Source organism: Ovis canadensis, chromosome 1 (assembly GCF_042477335.2).
Source record: "Ovis canadensis isolate MfBH-ARS-UI-01 breed Bighorn chromosome 1, ARS-UI_OviCan_v2, whole genome shotgun sequence".
NCBI lineage: Eukaryota > Metazoa > Chordata > Mammalia > Artiodactyla > Bovidae > Ovis > Ovis canadensis.
In genome coordinates this window covers 220,444,298-220,470,362 of record NC_091245.1, presented here as the reverse complement: position 1 = coordinate 220,470,362, position 26,065 = coordinate 220,444,298, and the positions used below count along the sequence as shown (strand labels likewise).

At 37.3% G+C, this 26,065-nt stretch overlaps 1 protein-coding gene across 1 annotated transcript in view; it reads left to right on the top strand.

Moving 5' to 3' along the window:
• The window catches only part of SEC62 (SEC62 homolog, preprotein translocation factor), a 32,425-nt gene extending 19,691 nt beyond the window's left edge, over nucleotides 1–12,734 (top strand). Inside the window, exons 6-8 of the mRNA XM_069560500.2 lie at nucleotides 5,075–5,135; nucleotides 6,956–7,075; nucleotides 11,323–12,734. Of these exons, the coding sequence (XP_069416601.2) occupies nucleotides 5,075–5,135; nucleotides 6,956–7,075; nucleotides 11,323–11,789 (648 nt within the window). The 3' untranslated portion in view covers nucleotides 11,790–12,734. The remainder of the gene's footprint in view (nucleotides 1–5,074; nucleotides 5,136–6,955; nucleotides 7,076–11,322) is intronic.
• Nucleotides 12,735–26,065: the final 13,331 nt, after the last annotated feature.

Sequence of the window (26,065 nt, the reverse complement as noted above, 5' to 3'; positions counted from 1 at the left end):
GACTTTTTGATTATGGCCATTCTGACTGGTATGAAGTGATACCTCATTGTAGTTTGATTTGCATTTCTCTAGTAATGAGCAGTATTGACCATGTGTTAGCCACCTGTTTGTCTTCTTGGAGAAATGTCTGTTTAAGTCTTTTTCCTACTTTTTGATTGGGTTGTTTTTCTGGTATTGAGTTGTATAAGCTGCTTGTATGTTTTGGAGATTAATCCTTTGTCAGTTGTTTCATTTGCTATTATTTTCTCCCATTCTGAGGGCTGTCTTTTCACCTTGCTTATAGTTTCCTTTGCTGTGGAAAAGCTTTTAAGTTTAATCAGGTCCCACTTGTTTACTTCTGTTTTTATTTCCATTATTCTAGAAGGTGGGTCATAGAGGATCTTGCTTTGATTTGTGTCATCAAGTGTTCTGCTTGTGTTTTCCTCTTAAGAGTTTTATGTTTCTGGTCTTATATTTAGGTCTTTAATCCATTTCTAGTTTATCTTTGTGTATGGTGTTAAGAAGTGTTCTAATTTCATTCTTTTACATGTAGCTGTCCAGTTTTCCCAGCACCACTTATTGAAGAGGCTGTCTTTGCCCTGTTGTGTATCCTTGCCTCCTTTGTCAAAAATAAGGTACCCATAGGTGCATGGGTTTATTTCTGGGCTTTCTATCTTGTTCCATTGGTCTATATTTCTGTTTTTGTGACAGTACCATACTGTCTTGATGACTATAGCTTTGTAGTATAATTTGAAGTCAGGAAGCTTGATTCTTCCAGCTCCATTCTTCTTTCTCAAGACTGCTTTGGCTATTCGAAAATTACTAGAGCTAATCAGTGAATTTAGCAAAGTTGCAGGATATAAAATCAACACACAGAAATCATTGCATTCCTGTATACTAACAATGAAAAATCAGAAAGAGAAGTTAAGGAATCAATCCCATTCACCATTGCAACAAAAAGAATAAAATATCTAGGAATAAACCTACCTAAGGAGACAAAAGAACTATATACAGAAAATTATAAGACACTGATGAAAGAAACCAAAGATGACATAAATATATGGAGAGATATTCCATGTTCCTGGGTAGGAAGAATCAATATTGTGTGACTCTACTACCAGAGGCAGTCAGTCTGCAGATTCAGTGCTATCCCTATCAAATTATCAATGGCATATTTCACAGAATTAGGACAAAAAATTTCACAATTCATATAGAAACACAAAAGACCCTGAATAGCCAAAGCAGTCTTGAGAAAGAATGCAGCTGGAGGAATCAAACTTTTAAAGATGGGAAATGTCTTTTAAAATTTGTTTCTTTAGAGTGCTAAATGGCAAAAGTGACATCTGTAGATCTGATTTCCCAGATAAATATGCAGAGTTAAAAAAGAGGATTGCTGGAACCAGATCAAAAAGACAGTAACAAAGAGCTTTGGTCAAAATAGAACCAGGAAATGGAGGACTACTGTTATTTATAAAAACCAAGAGAATACAACTAAGAGTTTTATGGTTGATGAACAGAATTCTAATTATTCTAGATGAAATTTCTGCTATATAAAGTAAGCTTTAAAGCAGCAGTTCCCAGCTTTGGGGCAATAATATTATTGCCAGCTCCCTCTGTGGGGAGCTGGCAATAATATTATTGCAGAGAGTCATCTTTTATGTTCACTGAGCATAATTTTTTTTAATATTTATTTTAATTGGAAGCTAATTAATTCACAGTATTGTATTGATTTTGCCATACAACAACATGAATCTGCCACGGGTGTACACGTGTTCCCCCATCCTGAACCCCCCTCCCACCTCCCTCCCCATACCATCCCTCTGGGTCATCCCAGTGCATCAGCCCTGAGCATCCTGTATCATGCATTGAACCAGGATTGGCAATTCGTTTCACATATGATAATATACGTTTCAATGCCATTCTCCCAAATCATCCCACCCTCGCCCTCTCCCTCAGAGTCCAAAAGGCTGTTCTATGTATCTGTGTCTCTTTTACTGTCTTGCATACAGGGTTATCGTTACCATCTTTCTAAATTCCATATATATGCGTTAGTATACTGTATTGATGTTTTTCTTTCTGGCTTACTTCACTCTGTATAATAGGCTCCAGTTTCATCCACCTCATTAGAACTGATTCAACTGTATTCTTTTTAATGGCTGAGTAATACTCCATTGTGTATATGTACCACAGCTTCCTTATCCATTCGTCTGCTGATGGACATCTAGGTTGCTTCCATGTCCTGGCTATTATAAACAGTGCTGCGATGAACATGGGGTACACGTGTCTCTTTCAGTTCTAGTTTCTTTGGTGTGTATGCCCAGCAGTGGGATTGCTGGGTCATATGGCAGTTCTATTTCCAGTTTTTTAAGGAATCTCCACACTGTTCTCCATAGTGGCTGTACTAGTTTGCATTTCCACCAGCAGTGTAAGAGGCTTCCCTTTTCTCCACACCCTCTCCAGCATTTATTGCTTGTAGACTTCTGGATAGCAGCCATTCTGACTGGCATGAAATGGTACCTTATTGTGGTTTTGATTTGCATTTCTCTGATAATAAGTGATGTTGAACATCTTTTCATGTGTTTGTCAGCCATCTGTACGTCGTCTTTGGAGAAATGTCTGCTTAGTTCCTTGGCCCATTTTTTGATTGGGTCATTTATTTTTCTGGAATTGAGCTGCAGGAGTTGCTTGTATATTTTTGAGATTAATTCTTGGTCAATTGCTTCATTTGCTATTATTTTCTCCCATTCGGAAGCCTGTCTTTTCACCTTGCTTATATTTTCCTTTGTTGTGCAGAAGCTTTTAATTTTAATTAGGTCCCATTTGTTTATTTTTGCTTTTATTTCCAATATTCTGGGAGGTGGGTCATAGAGGATCCTGCTGTGATTTATGTCGGAGAGTGTTTTGCCTATGTTCTCCTCTAGGAGTTTGATAGTTTCTGGTCTTACATTTAGATCTTTAATCCATTTTGAGTTTATTTTTGTGTATGGTGTTAAAAAGCGTTCTAGTTTCATTCTTTTACAAGTGGTTGACCAGTTTTCCCAGCACCACTTGTTAAAGAGATTGTCTTTTCTCCATTGTATAGTCTTGCCTCCTTTGTCAAAGATAAGGTGTCCGTAGGTGTGTGGATTTATCTCTGGGCTTTCTATTTTGTTCCATTGATCTATATTTCTGTCTTTGTGCCAGTACCATACTGTCTTGATGACTGTGGCTTTGTAGTAGAGCCTGAAGTCAGGCAAGTTGATTCCTCCAGTTCCATTCTTCTTTCTCAAGATTGCTTTGGCTATTTGAGGTTTTTTGTATTTCCATACAAATTGTGAAATTATTTGTTCTAGCTCTGTGAAAAATACCATTGGTAGCTTGATAGGGATTGCATTGACTCTATAGATTGCTTTGGGTAGTATACTCATTTTCACTATATTGATTCTTCTGATCCATGAACATGGTATATTTCTCTATGTATTAGTGTCCTGTTTGATTTCTTTCACCAGTGTTTTATAGTTTTCTATATATAGGTCTTTTGTTTCTGTAGGTAGATATATTCCTAAGTATTTTATTCTTTTTGTTGCAGTGGTGAATGGAATTGTTTCCTGAACTTCTCTACTTTCTCATTATTAGTGTATAGGAATGCAAGGGATTTATGTGTGTTGATTTTATATCCTGCAACTTTACTATATTCATTGATTAGCTCTAGTAATTTTCTGGTGGAGTCTTTAGGGTTTTCTATGTAGAGGATCATGTCATCTGCAAACAGTGAGAGTTTTACTTCTTCTTTTCCAATTTGGATTCCTTTCATTTCTTTTTCTGCTCTGATTGCTGTGGCCAAAACTTCCAAAAGTATGTTGAATAGTAGTGGTGAGAGTGGGGACCCTTGTCATATTCCTGACTTTAGGGAAAATGCTTTCAATTTTTCACCATTAAGGATAATGTTTGCTGTGGGTTTGTCATATATAGCTTTTATTATGTTGAGGTATGTTCCTTCTATTCCTGCTTTCTGGAGAGTTTTTATCATAAATGGATGTTGAATTTTGTCAAAGGCTTTCTCTGCATCTATTGAGATAATCATATGGCTTTTATTTTTCAATTTGTTAATGTGGTGAATTACATTGATTGATTTGCGGATATTGAAGAATCCTTGCATCCCTGGGATAAAGCCCACTTGGTCATGATGTATGATCTTTTTAATGTGTTGTTGGATTCTGATTGCTAGAATTTTGTTAAGGATTTTTGCATCTATGTTCATCAGTGATACTGGCCTGTAGTTTTCTTTTTTTGTGACTTTTTTTTCAGGTTTTGGTATTAGGGTGATGGTGGCCTCATAGAATGAGTTTGAAAGTTTACCTTCCTCTGCAATTTTCTGAAAGAGTTTGAGTAGGATAGATGTTAGCTCTTCTCTAAATTTTTGGTAGAATTCAGCTGTGAAGTCATCGGACCTGGGCTTTTGTTTGCTGGAAGATTTCTGATTACAGTTTGAATTTCCATGCTTGTGATGGGTCTGTTAAGATTTTCTATTTCTTCCTGGTTCAGTTTTGGAAAGTTGTACTTTTCTAAGAATTTGTCCATTTATACCAAGTTGTCCATTTTATTGGTATATAATTGCTGATAGTAGTCTCTTATGATCCTTTGTATTTCTGTGTTGAGCATAATCTTTAATAATGATCCTTTGCATCTAATCAGTTGGAGAGAACAGGATGGAATTGAGAGCTGATGGATCTGTCATAGGACCTGACTACAATCTGTCTTAACTGTGCTCTTTGATTGATTTTACGCTGCTCATGCCTATATACATCATTACCTTAGGGACAGAAGGCTGTACAATTGTTGGTCTTTAAGTTGAATAAGTAATGATTTGTACCCAGGAGTAAATTGTTAAAAACATGCAAGTACATGAAAGTGTACTTAACTGTATTACCTAATTTATAGTTTTAAAAATAATTTTCTGACTGAATAGGTACCCAAAAAACCACTGCTACTAAAGGAAAGGTCTTTGAAATTTGTTTAATCTTTAAGTAGTTCTTATGTATTAATAGGTGGGAACTAACTGTTGCTGTAATGTGATCTTAGAACTTTAAGCACTGGAGTTTCTTGATTCTTCTAGGTATTTGTGTGGATCTATGACCCAGTTCACTTTAAAACATTTGTCATGGGATTAATTCTTGGTAAGTACACTCTCTAAAATTTAGAAAGGAAAGTAAACAATGCAGAAGTTAGAAAGAAAATGTTTAACATAAAATGGCTATTTTTTTAAGTACATTTTAAATAAAGCCAGAATATAAATGATAAACTGAGGAAAATATTTGCACTACCTTAAAGCAAAGATCTTTAAGAAATTAACAGCCTGCTAGAAAAATGGTAAAGGTAGCTCACAGATAAAAGAAATACAGTGACCAATAATTGTGAGTGATACTTAATCACCCTCATGTTAAATACAAATTAAAACAATAGCAGTTATCAAGAGGACTATAAAGTAGAATAGTACCTATTATTAATGAAGGTCCAACACTTAAGAAAAAGCACTACTATGCTCTAATAGCTGTTGGTATGTTCATTGTTTTATTTTTTATGGAGAGAAGTTTGATAATATCTTTCAAATTTTAAATGTATACACACTGACCCAAGTGTTCTGTTTCTAGGAATTTATCCCATGGCTGTTCGTAGTAATAAAGTTGCATAAAGTGTCTGTTTAGAAATGTGCATTGACATTTAATTCTAATCCAAATTCTTCAGACTGTAGTTAGAAGGATAATTAGCAAATATCTTTCAAGTTTTAAATGCCTTACTTTGTGACCTAATAGTTAAACTTCAGGGAGTTTATCCTATACCTTAATCAATTGCACACATGGGCATTGGTAATTGTTGCACTCTTGTCAATAATAGGATAAAACTAGAAGCAATTCAAGTCTCTGAATAGGAGGATGGGGAATAAATTACAGTACTAATACATGCTAGAATGTCATGCAGCTTTGAAAGAATTAGATAAGGTGTACTCTCAGAAGGATACTTAGAATATATTAAAATTGTGAAAGAGAATACTGTAAACTTTTTTTTTTTTTTTTTAATCTGTATGACTAGTTTTAATTGTATACAGGCAGTTTCTGGGCATACAAATAAGAAACAATAATAGTTAACCTCTGGGGAGTGGACCAAGAATTGGGTAAAGACTTCACATTATACTTTCTGGTTTATTTTTAATTGTTTTTTCCTATATTGTTTTATTTATTACCATAGGTGTGTGTTATTCCTGTGAATTTGGTTGGGGGTAGGGGTAGAGAATGATTTAACAAGTAGAAAAAAATACGTAGCAGTTGAACAAATTTGATCAATATGTTATCATCAGATCCCATTCAAGTAATAAATTCAACCCTTAGCTTATAAATGAAATAGCCAGAATTGGAATCCTGGTTTCTCTTGCTCTAAACACCTAAATACCAGTCATTAATTTGGTTATTCCATGTGGTCCCACTGTACTTAGGAAGAAAAACTGGAGATGCTTGTATATGGTTTCCCTGTCACCAAAAATTATCTGTATCAGAATCATCTGATGAGCTTTTCATTCAGCAGATGCCAGAGTTTCACCCCAGAACCAATCTCCAGGGAGGGATCTTTGGAATTATTTTTGGTTAGTTTTGTTGGTTGGTTATTTCTTTAAGCATCCCTTTTTGGTAGACAGATATCTTATAGTTGAAGTTGAAAACAGCAGCAGTTGATTATTTAAGGAGCTAACAATTTCACGTTTTTAGATAGCACTTTTCTAATTATATGTAATTTATACTAGAGAAATGTTGACCTAATATGAGAATAGTAGTTAAAATGTTAGGTTGAACTATGTAGTGATTGATAACTGAGCATTTTATATGTTTCAATAAGTTTATGTTTTAATTCTCCCCCTAGGGGTATGTATATTCACTGTCTTGGCAATTGAGCCATTTAAAATTTTAATCTAATGTTTCTATGTGTAACTTTTCATCTCTTGTTCCAGTGATTGCAGTGATAGCAGCCACCCTCTTCCCTCTTTGGCCAGCAGAAATGAGAGTAGGTGTTTATTACCTCAGTGTGGGTGCAGGCTGTTTTGTAGCCAGCATTCTTCTCCTTGCTGTTGGTAAGTATTGTTACTAGCAAGACTGACCTCAGTAAGAGGTAGCTGTTGAGCAGTTTGGACTATAATCTGGAGCTTCAGTAAAACTTAATAGCAAAATTAATGTAGGTAAATTAAGAAGTATATGGGCCTACCTTTTTGGTCATATCCCAAAACTGACTCAGGCTTCCAGTAGTATATGTGTTTAATTAGATTTACTCTGTGTGATGAAAGGATTTAATATGTCTTAATCTGCAAATGGGCTTTCCTGGTGCCAGTGCAGGAAATGCAGATTTGATCCCTGGGTCGGGAAGATGCCCACGAGAAGAAAACGGCAACCCACTCCAGGAAATCCCTGGAAATCCCTGCCTGGAAAATCCCATGTACAGCCTGGCAAGCTGTATAGTCCATGGGCTTGCAAGAGTCAGACATGACTTAGCAACTAAACAAGAGTCTGCAAGTGGGTATGCTTTAAAATTTAGCTGCCATAAGGACTTTAATATTTTTACAGTGATTGGTCATTTAATAAACATAATACATTCAGTAAACATATTTTTTTTTACTTAAGACAAATGAAACTTATGTTAAACATTTATATTTTATACAGTAAATGATTATAAACAATTGATTTGCCATTTTTAGGAAAAATCAGTTTGTACCATGGACCAGAATAAGTTCTTGATGCATTAACAAGTTTTAAAATCCTTTTTGAAAATTAATAAGAAAATATAAATAATGTTATTTTACTTTTCTGAATGATTAGGGGCTTTCATAGCTAAAAATAAAGCATTATAAAAATCAGTTCAATTCAAAAGAGGAAATTAAAAACAAATGATTAATAAATATATGAAAAATGCTTATCACTAGATGTCAAATAATTAAGATAATGAAGTATTTTGGGCTTATATAATTAGGAAGATTTTTTTTGAAATGGAAATACTCAATGCCAAGAAGGATTTGACTATAAGGAAATACACCTAAATATATACCTAAATATAAATGGTGGTGATAGTTATGAGTGATTTTAGGATTCTTATTTACACTTGTCTATATTTTTTACAATGACCATGTTATTTAATATGAGGAAAAAAACAAGTATTATTTTGCTTAAAATTATAGTCTTTGAAGATTTTGCAAAGGATAAACTGGTCTAATTTAGTTTTTCATTTGGGAAATAGCAATGTTTTTCTGCTTTTTTAAGCTGTTTAGTGATTTTTTTTTTCCTATCATATATAATTCTTTGAATCATTGAGAGCTTATGTTGCTATATAGTAACTAAGTTCTGATTATTTTCCTCAAATGACAAATCAGCTTTTCTACCAGAACATATAGGAGGAGTACTTTATAAAAATATTTTAAACACTCTGAATACTAATTTAATGTCTGTTTTTAGAGGACAAAATTTGACCAATATTGTCTGAATGAGATGTGTGTTACTCTGAGATTCTATGACATGTAATGTAGTAGATTATTATGTTTATAAAGCATTACTGCTCTAGCCCTAAGCAATAGCCCTAAGCAATTTCCCTCCACCCTGGACATCAAGGGGTCCTGATTTGATGCTACCATCCATAGACCCAGGGATTCATCAAGTATTTTCATTCAGTTCATCATGTTTATGGGCCTCCATTTATGGGGGGAATTTCTGACTCTGTGTGAAACCTTATTCATCCACCTTTCAGTTTTTCCTTCCTCTAGCCTATTCACCTTAAAAATAGACCCTGAAGCTTCTGCATGTAACAGCACATTTGCAGGCCAAAAAAATAAATGTCTAAGAGTGTGAAGCAGGTAACTAGTGGTAATATACTACCTGCACCAAGAATGAGAAGCCATTAAATTTTATCTGCCATTAGATACACTAGTCAAGTTGATGTCTTCTGATTCCCAGATCCCTGAAAACTTAGAAGCTTTTTGAAAATTTTCAGCAAAGGTTAATTTCCACTGAATAGAATTAACCCACTTGCTTATCTTTCATTTAAACTGATATTCACAATAATATATGGTTATTATCTTGTTTTACTCCTTAAAGTATTGTTTCTTTAGCAATTCTTTCTATAATTTTTCATTTTAAATATACTAGAAGTTTAAGTAGCAATGTATGTTAAAAAGCCTTGTCAATCAAATCAGAAAATAAATCCAACATTTTTGTTACTTCTCTTAGAAAATTCCAAATATACTTTTAAATGGTTTGATCTGTATCCGACTTGTAAATTGGATATCATATTATCTCATGAAGTATTATTTATTGGTCAAATTAAATTTGGTGTTGCTTTGAATATGTATATTTAGTATTGCCATTTAAAATAAGACCTCTAGCAATTTTCTGAATGTGTCACTTTTAGTATAGAAATGGTTCAGTTCAGTCAGTTCAGTCATGTCTGATTTCTTTGTGATCCCACGGACAGCAGCACGCCAGGCTGTAGAAATGGTAGTTTTTCTACCATTTCATATCACAATAGTATATGTGATAATACATATCACAGTAGTTTTTCTCATGATTCTTCTCTTTTTGCCCTCAATAATATACTGGCATATAGAGAAAAACTGTTGAACAAAAAGAATTCTGCTATACCCACAGGGATGTGATTTCATTTGCCACTTTAATGTTGCCTTTTCTTGGATTTCAAGCAAGATTTCATATTATGAACTATTTGTTTTACAACCCTTCAAAACCTATTTTAACATCATAATTCTGTTTAGAGGAAAAAAATATGCAGCTTCCTTAAGAGATGTTCATTATTTATCAGTGGGGTTTATTCACTGGTTTATTTCATAATTTCAAGCATATTTGCCTTTTCTGTTTGTATGCAGAAAAGATACCAGTGTGTATACAGTCTTTCAGAATATTTATGTTCTTTTGTGAAAACAGAAATTACTGCTTTATAAAAGTCAAGGCAGCTATAACTATTTTTGTCTGAAGCTAAATAATGGAAAAAACATAAATGAGCTTTTCTTAGACTTTATTAGAAAACAATGATAGGATTATCTGTAAAGAAAACGAAAAATAAAGTGAAACCCAAGAAACCTGTCATAATTAATTAGCTCATAACATTCACATAATTGTGACCTTTAAGAAAGTAAAATCCAGACAAATCACTCAGCTCCATATATGTGATAAATTAAAAGAAAGCTATATGAAATACTGGGGTTTGTGATAGTTCATTACTATAAACTTAAAAATTCTCAATTTCTTCCATTATCTAACCATTGTTGATCCCATGGACTATAGCCTGCCAGGCTCCTCTGTCCATGGAATTCTCCAGGCAAGAATACTGGAGTGGGTAGCCATTCTCTTCTCCAGGGAATCTTCCCGACCCAGGGATCAAACCCGTGTCTCCTGCATTGCAGGCAGATTATTTACCATTTGAGCCACCAGGGAAGCCCATAGTTGTCATACTGCTCTAAAAGAGTAACTTCAAACCTATATGTTAAACCTATCTGAATTTCATTTGCATTGTATGTTACTTAATATTGGGAAAATGTTGTCCTTAAATAAAAAGAAATTGCTCTTAGGAAAATGTTCTCTTATTGTTCAAAAGTATTTTAACTTAGAAGACTTAACCTTTAGGCAGGGTCAGCACATGCCTTGAACTCATGATACATTTAGGGACCCGTGGAAATAATTTCATTTTCATTTCTTCTAAAATCAAAAGTAACAATATATACACTTCTCTATAATAGTGAGCCTGTGCAGGGTTATATTTGTGTTTATACCAGAATGGTTGTAAAAAGCATAATTTTTTCTATTTTTTAATGGAGAAATTGCCTTATAAAGGCAAAAGTATCTAGAGAAGTCATAGTGCAACCCTGCTTTCTCCTTTCTAAGACTTCTTAAGATATCATTCATCTCTTATTTGCATTTATTTCCTTTTTTCTTCTACCGTGATTTCACGCATACTTCCAGGGTCCAACTGGCAGCTGTGCTTATTGAACTGTAACATAGCAAAGTATATAAAGTATAAGTATATCCAAGAAATAAGTGGATACTTGGATATAAGTATATCCAAGAAACAGTGCCCAGATGAAAAAAACATAAAAGCACTTTTTTGAATGGCATTGCAGCATTGTGCCCTTAAGTTCAGAGCAGAATGCTATGGGCCCGGAATACTCTTGATAGCTGCTAAACTAAGATTTAACTGTTTATATTTAAGGTGCATGTAATATGCAAATAAGAAGACTCTGAATGTTTTCCCACTTTTTCATTAACAAATATTCCCTGCTGTCTGAGTCAATGCTTGAATTATTCAATTAGAGAAATTTTTCTCCCACAGCTCGTTGCATTCTGTTTCTCATCATTTGGCTCATAACTGGAGGAAGGCACCATTTTTGGTTCTTGCCAAATCTGACTGCTGACGTGGGCTTCATTGACTCCTTCAGACCTCTGTACACACATGAATACAAAGGACCAAAAGCAGACTTAAAGAAAGATGAGAAATCTGAAACCAAAAAGCAACAGAAGTCCGACAGTGAGGAGAAGTCAGACAGTGAGAAAAAGGAAGATGAGGAGGGGAAAGTAGGACCAGGAAATCATGGAACAGAAGGCTCAGGTGGAGAACGGCATTCAGACACAGACAGTGACAGGAGGGAAGATGACCGATCCCAACACAGTAGTGGAAATGGAAATGATTTTGAAATGATCACAAAGGAGGAACTGGAACAGCAAACAGATGGGGATTGTGAAGAGGAGGAGGAAGAAGACGATGGAGAAACAACTAAATCTTCACATGAAAAATCATAATCTGACTAATTTGGGGACTAAATATGTGCAGGAGGTTGGATTTTCTATGTTGGCCGATCATCATAATGTACACATGGCATTTGTAGCATTCTTTAAATCCATTTACTGAAGTGGATTTGACATCCAAGCAGTTGCATTCAGTCCTTCATTTCATATAATACTATTATTGATACAGTCTAAAGCCATTTATAAGTTTTATCTATTTGATAATTTTACAGTAAATAGGTCTCATTTATTTTGACAATTATCAAAGATGCACTTTCCACAATGACATTTAGATTAATGGCATTTTTGATAGTTGTATGGCTTTTTACTGTTAGACTGATCAGAATAACTAAAAGGGATAAAAATAAACACCAGTATTTCAGATTAAGCGTAGTTTTGTAGCCATTTCACAGTTTCTTTGAGATGAAATGCTTAAACTTATTCTTATTAGTTTAGCTTTTGTTGATTATTAAATTATACCAGAAAACTTCTAAGATTCTAACTTAGCAGGGTTCAAAAACATTTTGTGGAAACAAGCCAACTAGTAATAATGCAGCAACACTTTTAGTTTAGCTACAAATTCTCCTTTTCCAACTTAGGAAATCCAAACTGATTTGTATGCCTGATTCAGAGGAAGATGGTCATCTCCAACAGAGGAAGCAAGCAGAATTGGCTGGAAGGTGATGGTTCTTCCCATTTCCTTGTCGTAAAGTAAAATGTATTCTGTACATAATTTACAAATAAACATTTTATTTTAATTGTTACTTATTATTTAGACATTTTCTCAACACTTAAATTTGTACAATTAAGACCATTTAAGGGTATGTTTTTAGATGGAAGTTTCAATAACCCACAGAACATCTGTGATCTTTCTACAGCAGCTTCAGTTTTGTGCCAACATTCCATGTATTTGAATATGAGTTGAAATGATCTTTATTAAATAAGAGCAGACTTAAAGTAGCTATTTGTACGCCTTAATGTTTATTTTGATTTTATCTTAAATCTCTACATTCAGAAATGGGGTACTATATTATCAGACCAGGAGAACTGCTATGAAAGATAATTTACTGTTCTAAAATATCAATTTAAAATAAAGAGCATAAAAGAAAACATAAGAGAACTATTGGACTCTAATTGCTTTCAACTAGTTTTGCAGTTTGATTTCATGTCTTGCAAACCTTAGTTACAAATCTTTAGGAATATCGTGTGTTTACTTATGAGCATAATCATTCCTTGAAGTTATACTCTTACAAAATGATAGTGAATATTGAATTATTTTCCTTCAGTCACAGAGCGTTTTATAGTTGAAATAGGTGGTGTGTATAGTTCTTCATTTTTCTTTAGGCTGTTTACCATCTAAGTGCTAGACTAAAGATTTAAATTTTTGTAAGTGTGAAAAACTACACTTTCTGTATGCTAACACTTTTCGTTAAACATGACTTGTTTGCTTCTTTATAGGATTCCTTGTAAGTGGACAGAAATGTGGCTATTTGATGTTAATGCAGCTCTCTCAAGGCTGCAATGAGTTTAAGTTTCCTCCTAGCAAATATTCATTGATTTAAGTGCCTGGGTGTTTTTCCCTCACATTTCAGAGCTCTCCTACTTTATTTCCACAATAAGGGATGTATAATTATAACTTCTGAGCTTCTTAATCATCAGTAGCATTAATACCTATTTTGGGATATGATAATGGTACCAAAAGTGTCTTTCAGAAATAAAAGTGATTTAACCTTTACTGTTGTAACAATGCCCAGGCACTCAACATTCATCCATAAGCTCTTTATAATGTATGTACTACGTCTCATCTTTAAGGCATTTGAAGCCTGACAGGAAAGTCAGCTTCTTATTGATATGTGTGGATTCTTAAAGAATGTTAATCCAATTTTTTGAAATATTTGAAGGTCCCTGGGGGAAAATGTCATTCTTAATGTGGCTAGGAAGCAAGTTAGAAATTTCAGCTCTTTTACTATTCAAAGTTACTTACTTTAAACAAAAAATCAAAAGACTGCCACTATTATATTTCTCAAGAATAATAGATGGCTGTCTTTGTTGACTAACATCAAATATTCTTATGCCAGAGCATGGGAAATTGGTTACATTAGTCAATGGAATGGTGATTTTTTTTTTTTTTTAAAGACTTCAGGTTTGCTATGCTACTGTAAATAGAAGCATAAAGATTTTGGATAATGTAGGATTTATTGTGGAGTGGGTATAAATTGGCCTAACTAATAAGCAGGATTGAATTAACCAACTGAGTCCAGATAATAATGCATTTGTGATTGTAAAGTCAATGTATTAAATAGATTGTTTTTCCTTTCCCTCCCACTGATTTCTTTAATTTTCAAGCTATATGGCCTTCTAGACAACTTTAATTGAAATAATTTGGATTTAGCTGAATACTATCAAAAAGTAATAAATTTTAATATATCATATTAAAATTATGCTCAGGTTTTAATGTTTTCCCCCTTCCTGGTTTTGCATTATGAGTGCCAATTAGTTGCTAATATAGAAAAATCATCTGTGTCTTTTGTAAATTGAATTTTCTTTCTTGAATCTTTATTAGGAACTAGAAAACAACACATATCATCATTATTCATGGTGATTGGGTTCTGTAAAGTTACCATGTTGCGTGCTTGCCAAGTTGCTTCAGTCATGTCCAGTTCTTTGTGACCCTGTGGACCATGAGTCCTAGAGTGGGTTGCCATGTCTTTCTCTAGGGGGTCTTCCTGACGCAGGCATCAAACCCACATCTCTTACAAAGCCTGCGTTGGCAGGCAGGTTCTTTACCACTAGCGCCACCTGGGAAGCCCATAAAGGTACCCACCAACACAGAATTAGCAGATATGGAACCGTTGCTCCTAGGGGGAATACTGGGGTTATTCTGTGAGTCCCTGGGCACATGTTTACCAACTAATCAACACATGAACTTGTCTCAGGTGTCTTTCTGTTTTGTTAACTTGCCAGGGTCCAGCCCCGGTGGATCCAGGGTAGTTCAAAGGTGGGGACGGAATCGGCGTCCTGGAAAAAACTTATTTAATTACAGATATAGAGGGAGATTAGAAACAGATAGTGTAGTAGAATTAGTGGAGAAAAGAGGCTGAATAACTGGTTTACATGGAATACCAATCACCACCTACATAGGCCACAGGCGTCTTTCCATTCTCCCAAAGGAGAGGAGGCACTGAGGCCTCCCCGGTCCGATCTCAGAAGCCCAGGCAGAATTAGCAGGCTTGGTGAGTACCCACATTTCAGATGGGAATTCAGCCAGGAAAACGGGGAGTGAGAAAGAAACAACACGGGGGAATCAGTCTTTCCAGAAACTGATCCGATTTCTTTATTTTTCAGGTTTGTTTATATATCTTTTTGTTATACATAGGGATGAATACAGAGTCACGTGGGGGTCAGCAGATCTGACCCTTGTCACAATCAGGTGCTTCATATAAAATTATACAAAGGTTTTATGAGTTTCATCATCATCTGGCCATGAGGTCTGCTGACATTTTATGGCCCTTTCTGATACCGGTCAGTTAACCAGAAAACTTATTTTTCCAGGGGTGATTTTTTCTTAAATCAGGCGCCACCCTCCAAATAAAGTTGCATTCCTATAGGGTGAGGGTGCAGTGAGTTACAATCAAGAAAGGAATTTACTTAACCTAAGGTTTAACATGATTAATCTTAAAGGTTAATACTTATTTCTCCTATATGCTAGTTATATTCATTATAAGGGCAGGAATATGGAGATTTAGCAGCAAATATTGGCTCAACAAATGTAAACCCTTCACCAATGTTCCCCTTAAGATCTATTTTGTCTTAAGATAGTGATAAAGTTACATTTTTGCATAGCAAGGACACAGTGATTTATAACAAAGTACAGTGGTCTATAATAAAAGAAAATTCATTAACTCAAAAAGTCTAGTATTGCTAACATCAAAAACTATTATATTTCCTTTTCTATATTCCAAATACATTGATTAATATATTCCCAGGTGCCTAAGGATATGGAGGCCTGATGGCTATCACTGACTCATCAATGAAAAAAGCCCTACACTAATACTCCAAACTCTCTGTGCTGTTTATGGTTGAGAGGCTGTCGCACAAGCTAGTCTGTCAGCAGAGAGGTTTGACCTGAGACATCCTTGTCACACCCAGGGCAGGGAATTAGCAGTAATTATTGGCAGGACAAATGAAAAAACCCTTCACCAATATAATTCCTAATCAACCCACTATACTATACTAATGATCTTCTAACTTCTCAAAAGAGTCTGTATTTAGAAAGTTTTAAAACATCCCGTGCCTCTCAGTTGGGAGGCTGTAAACAATCACATGCGGCCGGACGAGCCTGATCAGGCAGGCCAGAGAACCTTCAGAGTTCGTAAGTTGAAACACTCTTTGTCATGCCCAGGAATTTTTATTAACTGGAGCTGCAAGTTAACTTCTTCTCTGAGAGAAATGGTTATGGGGGGGAGCTCCCGTAAAGTACTCTGGTTTTGGGGGTAGATGCTCAGGAACAGGGGGTTTCCTGAGGCTTGATCACACCTTTGCGTATGCCAAGCTTCTTTCCTCATGACCTTTGCCATGGGCGGAGTTCCTCACGCTGGCTCCCAACATTAACATTGAATTCATGGGTCAACAGCACCATAACTTCATGCCCAGGCCAAGTTTATCTAATACATGTGCTTCCTCCATAACATCTGTCACTGCCGTCTAGTACTTACACACTACACAGCATTTCAGCACTTCATTTGGGAGCCATTTTAGGGGCCATTTTAAACAGTAAAATCACCAATTAAAACAACCCAAAATGCAAAAAACAGTGTGCTAAATAGAGCAAAGGATGCTTGTTTAAATTATATGAACTGAACCAAGAACACAGCATGTCATCTTGTCACTCTCAACTGGGAGCATATGCATTGGGCTAGGTCAAATTTTTCACCACTCCTTGCATGACTGTGAAAGCACCACGAAAGTTTTAAACCACAGGCAAATTTACAAATAAAGAATCCACAAATAAGGAGGATGAACTGTACTTAACTATTATAAAGCTGTGATGTATCTGATCTACAGAACAAAATTTATTGCTGAACCATGCTCCAGTATTTCCATAATATTTTAAGTATCCATTCTGACTGAAAGTAAATATGTAGTTCCTATTTGTAGTTTTCTTTTACTCTGTGTTTCAGTAATATTTCAGTTCTTCGTCTGTTCATTCAGTAATACCAAAAGCTTAACATGCCAGAATTTTAGGCTAGCTGTAGGTTTTTTTGTTTTGTTTTGTTTTGCCATCTTAGACCATCAAATAGTTTGAAAATCACTGTGGTAGGAATTTGCCAAGTGTACTGGATATCTCTTCCTCTTACAGTTCCACTCTGCTTTTTGTCCCCAAAAGGCTGATGAGTGGGCCACAACAGTGGGCCCCTTCGCCTCCTGGCTTCTGGGTAGGTTTGGCTAAGGAATGTCGTGGCTGGAGATCTGAGGATGGTCAGGGATGGTCTCGGCTCTCCCACAATGAGCTATCTCAGTGCTCAAAGGTAACCACTTCCTCTAAACTTTGCTTATTTCTTTAGATTTGCCACTCCTTGTTCTCTTCCCTTCTGGCCAAGGGGTGATGCCAGATCTGCTGTACTAGCCAGGAGTTGTTGAAGCTATTGTGTTTCCTCTTGTGAAGTCCCCCACACCCCACATCTTTGTTAGTATCTCCTCAAAGTGTCATCATTTAAGAACTATCTGCTTCCTGTTGGGCCTCAAGACCAGTAAACCAAAGAGAAGTTCCTAGAGAACAATTCTGATGAATTCACCCCTGATGGGCCCTTATCAACAAACATTGTTAGAAAGTATCTCACAACCTTACCGAGTGTGCCCTTACAGTTTGGATAACTGAAATCCAATTCTAGTGGATACCTATGCAGGTAACCGCACAAAGAAATGAATTTGTCTTTAACAAGCTCTTAAGCCACTGTTTGTGGCATTTAGTTAACGTGTTTTTGAGTAGATCCAAATTCATTTGCATCTAGAGCTAGACATCCTGGAATGTGAAGTCAAGTAGGCCTTAGGAAGCATCACTACAAACAAAGCTAGTGGAGGTGATGGAATACCAGTTGAGCTATTTCAAATCCTAAAAGATGGTGCTGTTAAAGTGCTGCACTCAATATGCCAGCAAATTTGGAAAACTCAGCAGTGGCCACAGAACTGGAAAAGGTCAATTTTCATTCCAATTTCAAAGAAAGTGCGAAAGAATGTTCAAACTACTGCACAATTGCCCTCATCTCACATGCTAGCAAAGTAATGCTCAAAATTCTCCAAGTCAGACTTCAACAATATGTAAACCATGAACTTCCAGATGTTCAAGCTGGTTTTAGAAAAGGCAGAGGAACCAGAGATCAAATTGCCAACATCCACTGGATCATTGAAAAAAGCAAGAGAGTTCCAGAAAAACATCTATTTCTGCTTTATTGACTATGCCAAAGCCTTTGTGTGGATCACAATAAACTGTGGAAAATTCTGAAAGAGATGGGAATACCAGACCACCTGACCTGCCTCTTGAGAAACCTGTATGCAGGTCAGAAAGCAACAGTTAGAACTGGACATGGAACAACAGACTAGTTCCAAATAGGAAAAGGAGTATGTCGAAGTTGTATATTGTCACCCTGCTTATTTAATTTATATGCAGAGTACATCATGAAAAATGCTGGGCTGGAAGAAGCACAAGCTGGAATCAAGATTGCCGGGAGAAATATCAATAACCTCATATATGCAGATGACACCACTCTTTATGGCAGAAAGTGAAGAACTAAAGAGCCTGTTGATGAAAGTGAAAGAGGAGAGTGAAAAAGTTGGCTTAAAACTCAACATTCAGAAAATGAAGATCATGGCATCTGGTCCCATCACTTCATGGCAAATAGATGAGGAAACGGTGGCTGACTTTATTATTTGGGGCTCCAAAGTCAATGCAGATGGTGATTGCAGCCATGAAATTAAAGGACGCTTACTCCTTGGAAGGAAAGTTAGGACCAACCTAGTTCAGTTCAGTCGTTCAGTTGTATCAGACTCTGCAACCCCATGAATCGTGGCACACCAGGCCTCCCTGTCCATCACCAGCTCCCAGAGTTAACTCAGACTCATGTCCATCGAGTCGGTGATGCTATCCAACCATCTCATCCTCTGTCTTCCCCTTCTCCTCCTGCCCCCAATCCCTCCCAGCATCAGGGTCTTTTCCAATGAATCAACTCTTTGCGTGAGGTGGCCAAAGTTTTGGAGTTTCAGCTTTAGCATCAGGCCTTCCAATGAACACCCAGGACTGATCTCCTTTAGGATGGACTGGTTGGACCTCCTTGCAGTCCAAGGGACTCTCAAGAGTCTTCTCCAACCATAGTTCAAAAGCATCAATTCTTCCGCACTCAGCTTTCTTCACAGTCCAGCTCACATCCATACATGACCATTGGAAAAACCATAGCCTTGACTAGACGGATCTTTGTTGGCAAAGTAATGTCTCTGCTTTTGAATATGCTATCTAGGTTAGTCATAACTTTCCTTCCAAGGAGTAAGCGTCTTTTAATTTCATGGCTGCAATCACCATCTGCACTGATTTTGGAGCCTCCCAAAATAAAGTCTGACACTGTTTCCACTGTTTCCCCATCTATTTCCCATGAAGTGATGGGACCAGATGCCATGATGTTCGTTTTCTGAATGTTGAGTTTTAAGCCAACTTTTTCACTCTGTTTCACTTTCATCAAGAGGCTTTTGAGTTCCTCTTCACTTTCTGCCATAAGGGTGGTGTCATCTGCATATCTGAGGTTATTGGTATTTCTCACAGCAATCTTAATTCCAGCTTGTGCTTCTTCCAGCCTTGAGTTTCTTATGATGTACTCTGCATAGAAGTTAAATAAGCAGGGTGACAATATACAGCTTTGACGTATTCCTTTTCCTATTGGAACCAATCTGTTGTTCCATGTCCAGTTCTAACTGTTGCTTCCTGACCTGCATATAGGTTTCTCAAGAGGCAGGTCAGGTGGTCTGGTATTCCCATCTCTTTCAGAATTTTCCACAGTTTATTGTGATCCGCACAGTCAAAGGCTTTGGCACAGTCAACCAACCTAGACAGCACAGTATAAAGCAGAGACATTACTTTGTCGACAAAGGTCCGTCTAGTCAAGGCTATAGTTTTTCCAGTAGTAATGTATGGATGTGAGTTTGAGTATACAGAAAGCTGATTGCAGAAAAATTGATGCTTTTGAACTGTGGTCTTGGAGAAGACTCTTGAGAGTCCCTTGGACTGCAAGGAGGTCCAACCAGTCCATCCTAAAGGAGATCAGTCCTGGGTGTTCATTGGAAGGACTAATGTTGAAACTGAAACTCCAATACTTTTGGCCACCTGATGCGAAGAGCTGACTCATTTGAAAAGACCCTGATCCTGGTAAAGATTGAGTGCAGGAGGAGAAGGGGACGACAGAGGATGAGATGGTTAGATTGCATCACCAACTCAATGGACATGAGTTTGGGTAAACTCCGGGAGTTGGTGATGGACAGGGAGGCCTGGCGTGCTGCGGTTCATGGGATCACAAAGAGCAGAACATGACTGAAGCGACTGAACTGAAGTGAACTGAAAAGGCTCATAATCTCTTAGCCCCGCCTTAGAGCAGGTGGGCTAAGGTTCTCTGAAGTCAGATCATCATACTTTGGTCTCATCTTGTTTCCAGTGAATGCTAGATCACTTCAACTTTTTAGTGCCATGGATCCTGTCTCAGAATGTTGTTTTTAAGTGCAGAAGTAAAATGCATAGCATTACAAACAGAATCAGTTATGTTGAGGTGTAAGCTTTCAAAATATGTGTGTGATAGAGTAATGTATGTGTTCACTTAATAATCAGATCTAGCAGAGGGCTTAATAGCTGCTATGACAGTGAGGCAGCATTAACAATATATTGAGATCTCTGCAACTGCAATGTGATATGAAAAGACTGGAATCCTATTAACGACAAAGTCACATTACTGTCTAAAACATCTCTGGATTATATGCATCTGTAATTAAAAGGAATACTAAATTTTAGTTATAGCCTAGTGAAAAAAAAATTTTTTTTCCTAACCAATTCACATATCCTCCAAATTCTGACAAATTCCCTTAGAGTTCTGTGTACTCCAGGTTAAAAACCCTTTCCCTAGATAATCAGATAACACCAATATCAAGTAGAACTATAACATTATATTCAAAGGTCAGGGATACTTAATTTAGCGTAGTTTAGTATTTAATGTAATTCACAGCTCACATCTACTTCAGTAACACATACTTAGCAAGTTCCAAGTTGGGACAGCCCGCAGGACCAGCCAGCTGGCATGCCTGTGCACAGCTTCACCTGTAGCAAGATTGTTGGCAACAAGTGGGAGGCCTGCCTGGGGCTGCTATAGGCTGAGTACACCTGAAGGATACCCTGGATGCTGGCCCAGAAGCACTGCAGGGCTGGCCCACGTGGACTTAACCAAGAAGCTGCTCAAGTACATGCCCCTAGAAGAATGATGGTTTGCTTAGAGTCTCTTCCTTTGGGGACCACTCCTCCTTCTGTAGCCTCCTCGTTCCATTCTAGGGAGACTGACCCCATGGAAGAACACATGACCCAATGCAGACCAAGTCCTCTCTTTATTGTCTATAATAGAGTTCTAAGGACGAAGTGTACCTGGAGGTGCCAATGACTCTATTTCCTCCAGGTGGACTGCGCCTGCCTAGAAATAAAACCAACATGAAAACAGCAGAACCAAGGAAGAAAAGACATAATGCCATCATGGAACTCCTGGATCTAGCCCTGTCTAAAGCTCACCCTGGATTTTTCATGAGCAAGCAATTTTCTCATTTTTGCTTAGGCTATTTTGTGAGGCTTCTGTCACTTGGAACTGAAACATGACTGACTAATGCAGGATAGTAAGTATGAACAGTGATACTGAAGTACCTTTGGAGGGAATTGATTCAAAGGAAAGTGTCACAGTCTCATTTGCATCTTAGGCTATACTAACCACATGGAAATAGACTGATGACAAGCAAGTCTAGATAGAAGAGAATATTTGGCTATTGGAGTGATCATATGAATATTTCTTAATAGTTCTTAAATTTAGATGTTCTAACCACAACTTCCCTCCTGCTTGAAAATAATTAGAACTTATTGTCTTAGTACAGAAAAGTCAGATAATACATAAAAGCAAAAAGAAAACCCCCAAATCTACCCTCCAGAAACAACTATTTTTAAAACATACATTTATACTTTCAAACTCTTAAGAGTATAGCTGTGTTCACTGAGGTGGGAAAATGTATTAAATGAATTCAAGAAACTTGCACTTAGAATATGCAAAAATTACTGATCTGGAAAAAGAACTTGTGTGAAACTACAGACTTAATATTTTGTCAAGAGGAAAAATTAACCAGCTTATGATTTTAAATTGTATTTCTGTTCACAAATTTCAAGTTTTGAAATATGAACTTAATGTTAACTTGAGACTTAGTATATACCAAATGCATGTTACAAAGATTTCACATTACACTATGTTTGATGATCGACACAAGAGGGGATTGGAAGAGGAAGATTTAATAATTAATATAACCAAATCTTCACCTCTTACAATTATAGCACTTTGTACTTCAAAGAAAAAGTTTTACTAACAACAAATTAATCTGAAACTGAGGAAAATAGCAATGAGTATATAGAAACTGGTCTGCACTTGTATAGTCTACAATGACACAATATCTGTCAGACTTCACAACTGGAAAAAGCGATTAGATGCTACACAAGACAGCGCATTTCCATCCCTGCTCTCTAGCTGCATATACTCTGCAAGGTTTACAAGACTGAAACTCTAATTCTTAATAACTTTATTCTCACTGTTTAATAAAAGAAATCTCAGGATTCTCCACTTCTCAAAACCCTATGCATTTGCTTCTGCCTCACCTTCCAGCCTGCCCTAGCTTAATCTCTTTCCAAAGGTCAGTTTGCAAATTTTATTTCTTAAAAATGGCATATGCAAGGACTCTGAATATGTCTAGTGATTCCCACAGTTGCCAACCAAAGTGACTTATTAAGTAGTGTTGGAGGTGAGCATGGAGTGGTAAAGCTAGTGGAGAGGATGGAATTCCAGCAGAGCTATTTAAAATCCTAAAATGTTAAAGTGCTGCATTCAATATGTCAGCAAATTTGGAAAACCCAGCAGTAGCCACAGAACTGGAAAAGGCCAGTCCTCACACCAGTTCCCAAGAAGGGCAGTACTAAAGAATGTTCAAACCACCGGACGATTGCACTCATCTTCCATGCTGATAAGGTTATGCTCAAAATCCTTCAACCTAGGCTTCAGTAGTATGTGAACCGAGACCTTCCAGATGTTCAAGCTGGATTTAGAAAAGGCAGAGGAACCAGAAATCAGCTTGCCAACATTTGCTGGATCATAGAGAAAGCAAGGGAATTCCAGAAAAACATCTACCTCTGTTTCATTGACTACACTAAAGCTTTTAACAGGGTGGGTCATAAACTGTGGAAAACTCTTAAACAGATAGGAATACCAGACCATCTTACCAGACCATTCTCTCTCCTGAGAAACCTGTATGTGGGTCAAGAAGCAATAGTTAGAACAAAAGATTGATTCAGGATTGAGAAAGTACAACAAGGCTGTTTATTGTCACCCTGTTTAATTAACTTATGTGCAGAGTACATCATATGAAATGCTGGGCTGGATGCATTACAAACTGGAATCAAGATTGTCAGGGGAAATATCAGCTACCTCAGATATGCAGATGATACTACTCTAATGGCAAAAAAAAAAAAAAAAAACAAAGAGAAACTAAAGAACCTCTTGATGAAGGTGAAGAAAGAAAGTGAAAAAGCTGCCTTAAAACTCCATGTTAAAGAAGCTAAGATCATGGCATCTGGTCCCATCCCTACATGGCGAATAGAAGGGGAAAGGTGGAAGCAGTGACAGATTTCCTCTTCTTGGGCTCTAAAATCACGTCAGATGGTGACCACAGCCATGAAATTAGAAGACGATTGATTCTTGGCAGGAAAGCTATGACAAACCTAGACAGTGTATTAAAAAGCTAAGACATCACTTTGCCGACAAAGGTCTATATAGTCAAGGCTATGGTCTTTCCAGTAGCCATGTATGGATGTGAGAGCTGGACAATAAAGAAGGCAGAGCCCGAAGAACTGATGCTTTCCAACTGATGCTGGAGAAGACTCTTGACAGTCTCTTGGAAAACAAGGAGATCAAACCAGTCAATCTTAAATCAACCCTGAATACTCATTGGAATGACTGATGCTGAAGCTAAAGCTCCAGTACTTTGGCCATCTGATGTGAACAGCCAACTCATTTCCCTGATGCTGGGAAAGATTGAAGGCAGGAAGAGAAGGGGATGATAGAGGATGAGATGGTTAGATGGTGTCACTGACTTGATGGATGAGTTTGAGCAAGCTCTGGGAGTTGTTGATGGACAGGGAAGCCTGGCGTAATGCAGTCCATGGGGTCTCAAAGAGTCGGACACGATAGAGCAACTGAACTGAAGCGCAAACTTTCAGCCCCATTGCCTACTCACATTCTTTTTCCTTGACCTTGTTGCTTGGCTTGTGAAATCTTAGTTCCCTGACCAGGGATTGAATCCAGGCCACAGCAGTATGCACTAAGTCCTAACCACTGGACCACCAGGGAATTTTCCCAACTCATATTCTTTATTCCAGACTATACAGATTAAGAGGAGTGTGGTGACCAGTAGGGACAGAAGGAATGCCATTTACACTCCCAATATAGACCATAGAATGCTTTTCCATGAAGCAATTACAGTTTTCTGCAGGACTCAGGAGGTCAGGCAACTGCAGAACCTTGAAACTGGGAGACCTGATCCAACTTCCTTCTTTTGCTTTGTTCAGTCAACACTTACCGAGCCCCTACAATGTACCAAACAACGGAAATATGACATGAGGAACCTGTAGTCCCTGCCTCCAAGCAGCTCACAGTCCAGGTTAAGGAGCAAGCCACCAGCCTCTGCCCATACAAGAGCAAACAGTGCAGGAGATCCATCTTCTACCCTAAGAGAATGATCTCTGCCACCGGGAAGTTTCCAGCCTTGTGGGGGAAGATAAGTGAAAGTGTTAGTCACTCAGTCTTATCTAACTCTTTGCCACCCCAAACACTGTAGCCCACCAGGCTCCTCTCTCTGTCCACGGAATTCTCCAGGCAAGAATACTGGAGTGGGTTGCCATTCAGGCAACTGCAAAGTTGAACCCTGTGTGCCAGAGAGACAAAACGTTGGTGCTGTGGGGCTTACTTAGATCATGAGAGAGAGACTGAGGAGGCAAAAAAGGAAGACGAATGGGGTAGCCCTCATGCAACAAGCAAGGGTTTTACCGCTGCAATCACGCCTTCCCTTTTTACTATCCACAGATGCTTTCCAAAATTGGGAATATTGCCCTCTAGGAATTTACAAATCCAAGTGAAAAATAACCACTAGCTTTTGAAATAGAAAAGAAAGGAATAAAAGAACTCCCTGATCCTCTGTGAGAGAGTTCCAGTACAAAGCCTCAACATCTGAGACAATGTCAAATAAGCATTCTACTTATTTCTTACTTATCTCATGCTTATCATAGTCAAAGTTAAACCTGCTTAAAATAAAATCCATCAGGATGCTCGTTTTGTTTACCCTATGCTACACTACAAAGAGGAAGCAACCCAGGACATTGTTCTTTGCTACTGAGAACAATTCCATTTCCTTCCTGTTGGCTGATTTTATTTTTCTTGATACAGCATGTAATCATGGAAATTTTTTTCAAGCAGATTTGTACTATAAAATTCAGTCTCTCCTGCAGCAACATAAGATCCTCCTGCAGAGCAAAGCAGCCAAGAGCAGTACATTTAGAGAAGGGGGTTTGCTTTAATATGTGTGACAAACTTCCTGTTGCCTTTTAATGTTCTGTTGCTAGAACAGCTTAATTGGATAATTAATTAAATGAGCACACACACAGGAAATATTTTTAAATAAAGTTTTGGAATAAAGTGTGACATATCTAAAGAAAAATATACAAATCATGAGTGTGTGGCTTAGTGAATTATCACAAAGTGAACACACCCATGTGACGTCAACCAGACCTAGACGTAGGACACCAGCACCCAGAAGCCTCCAGGGCCCACCCAGCCACCTGACTCTTCCCTTTCCCACCTTGCCCACTTCTGCCTGTTCTCAATGTCCTATAAAATGGAACTATCTTACGTACTCTTTTATGCTGAACTTTTCAACATTGAGGGGATCCATACTGTGTGTAACAGCTCCTTCACGGT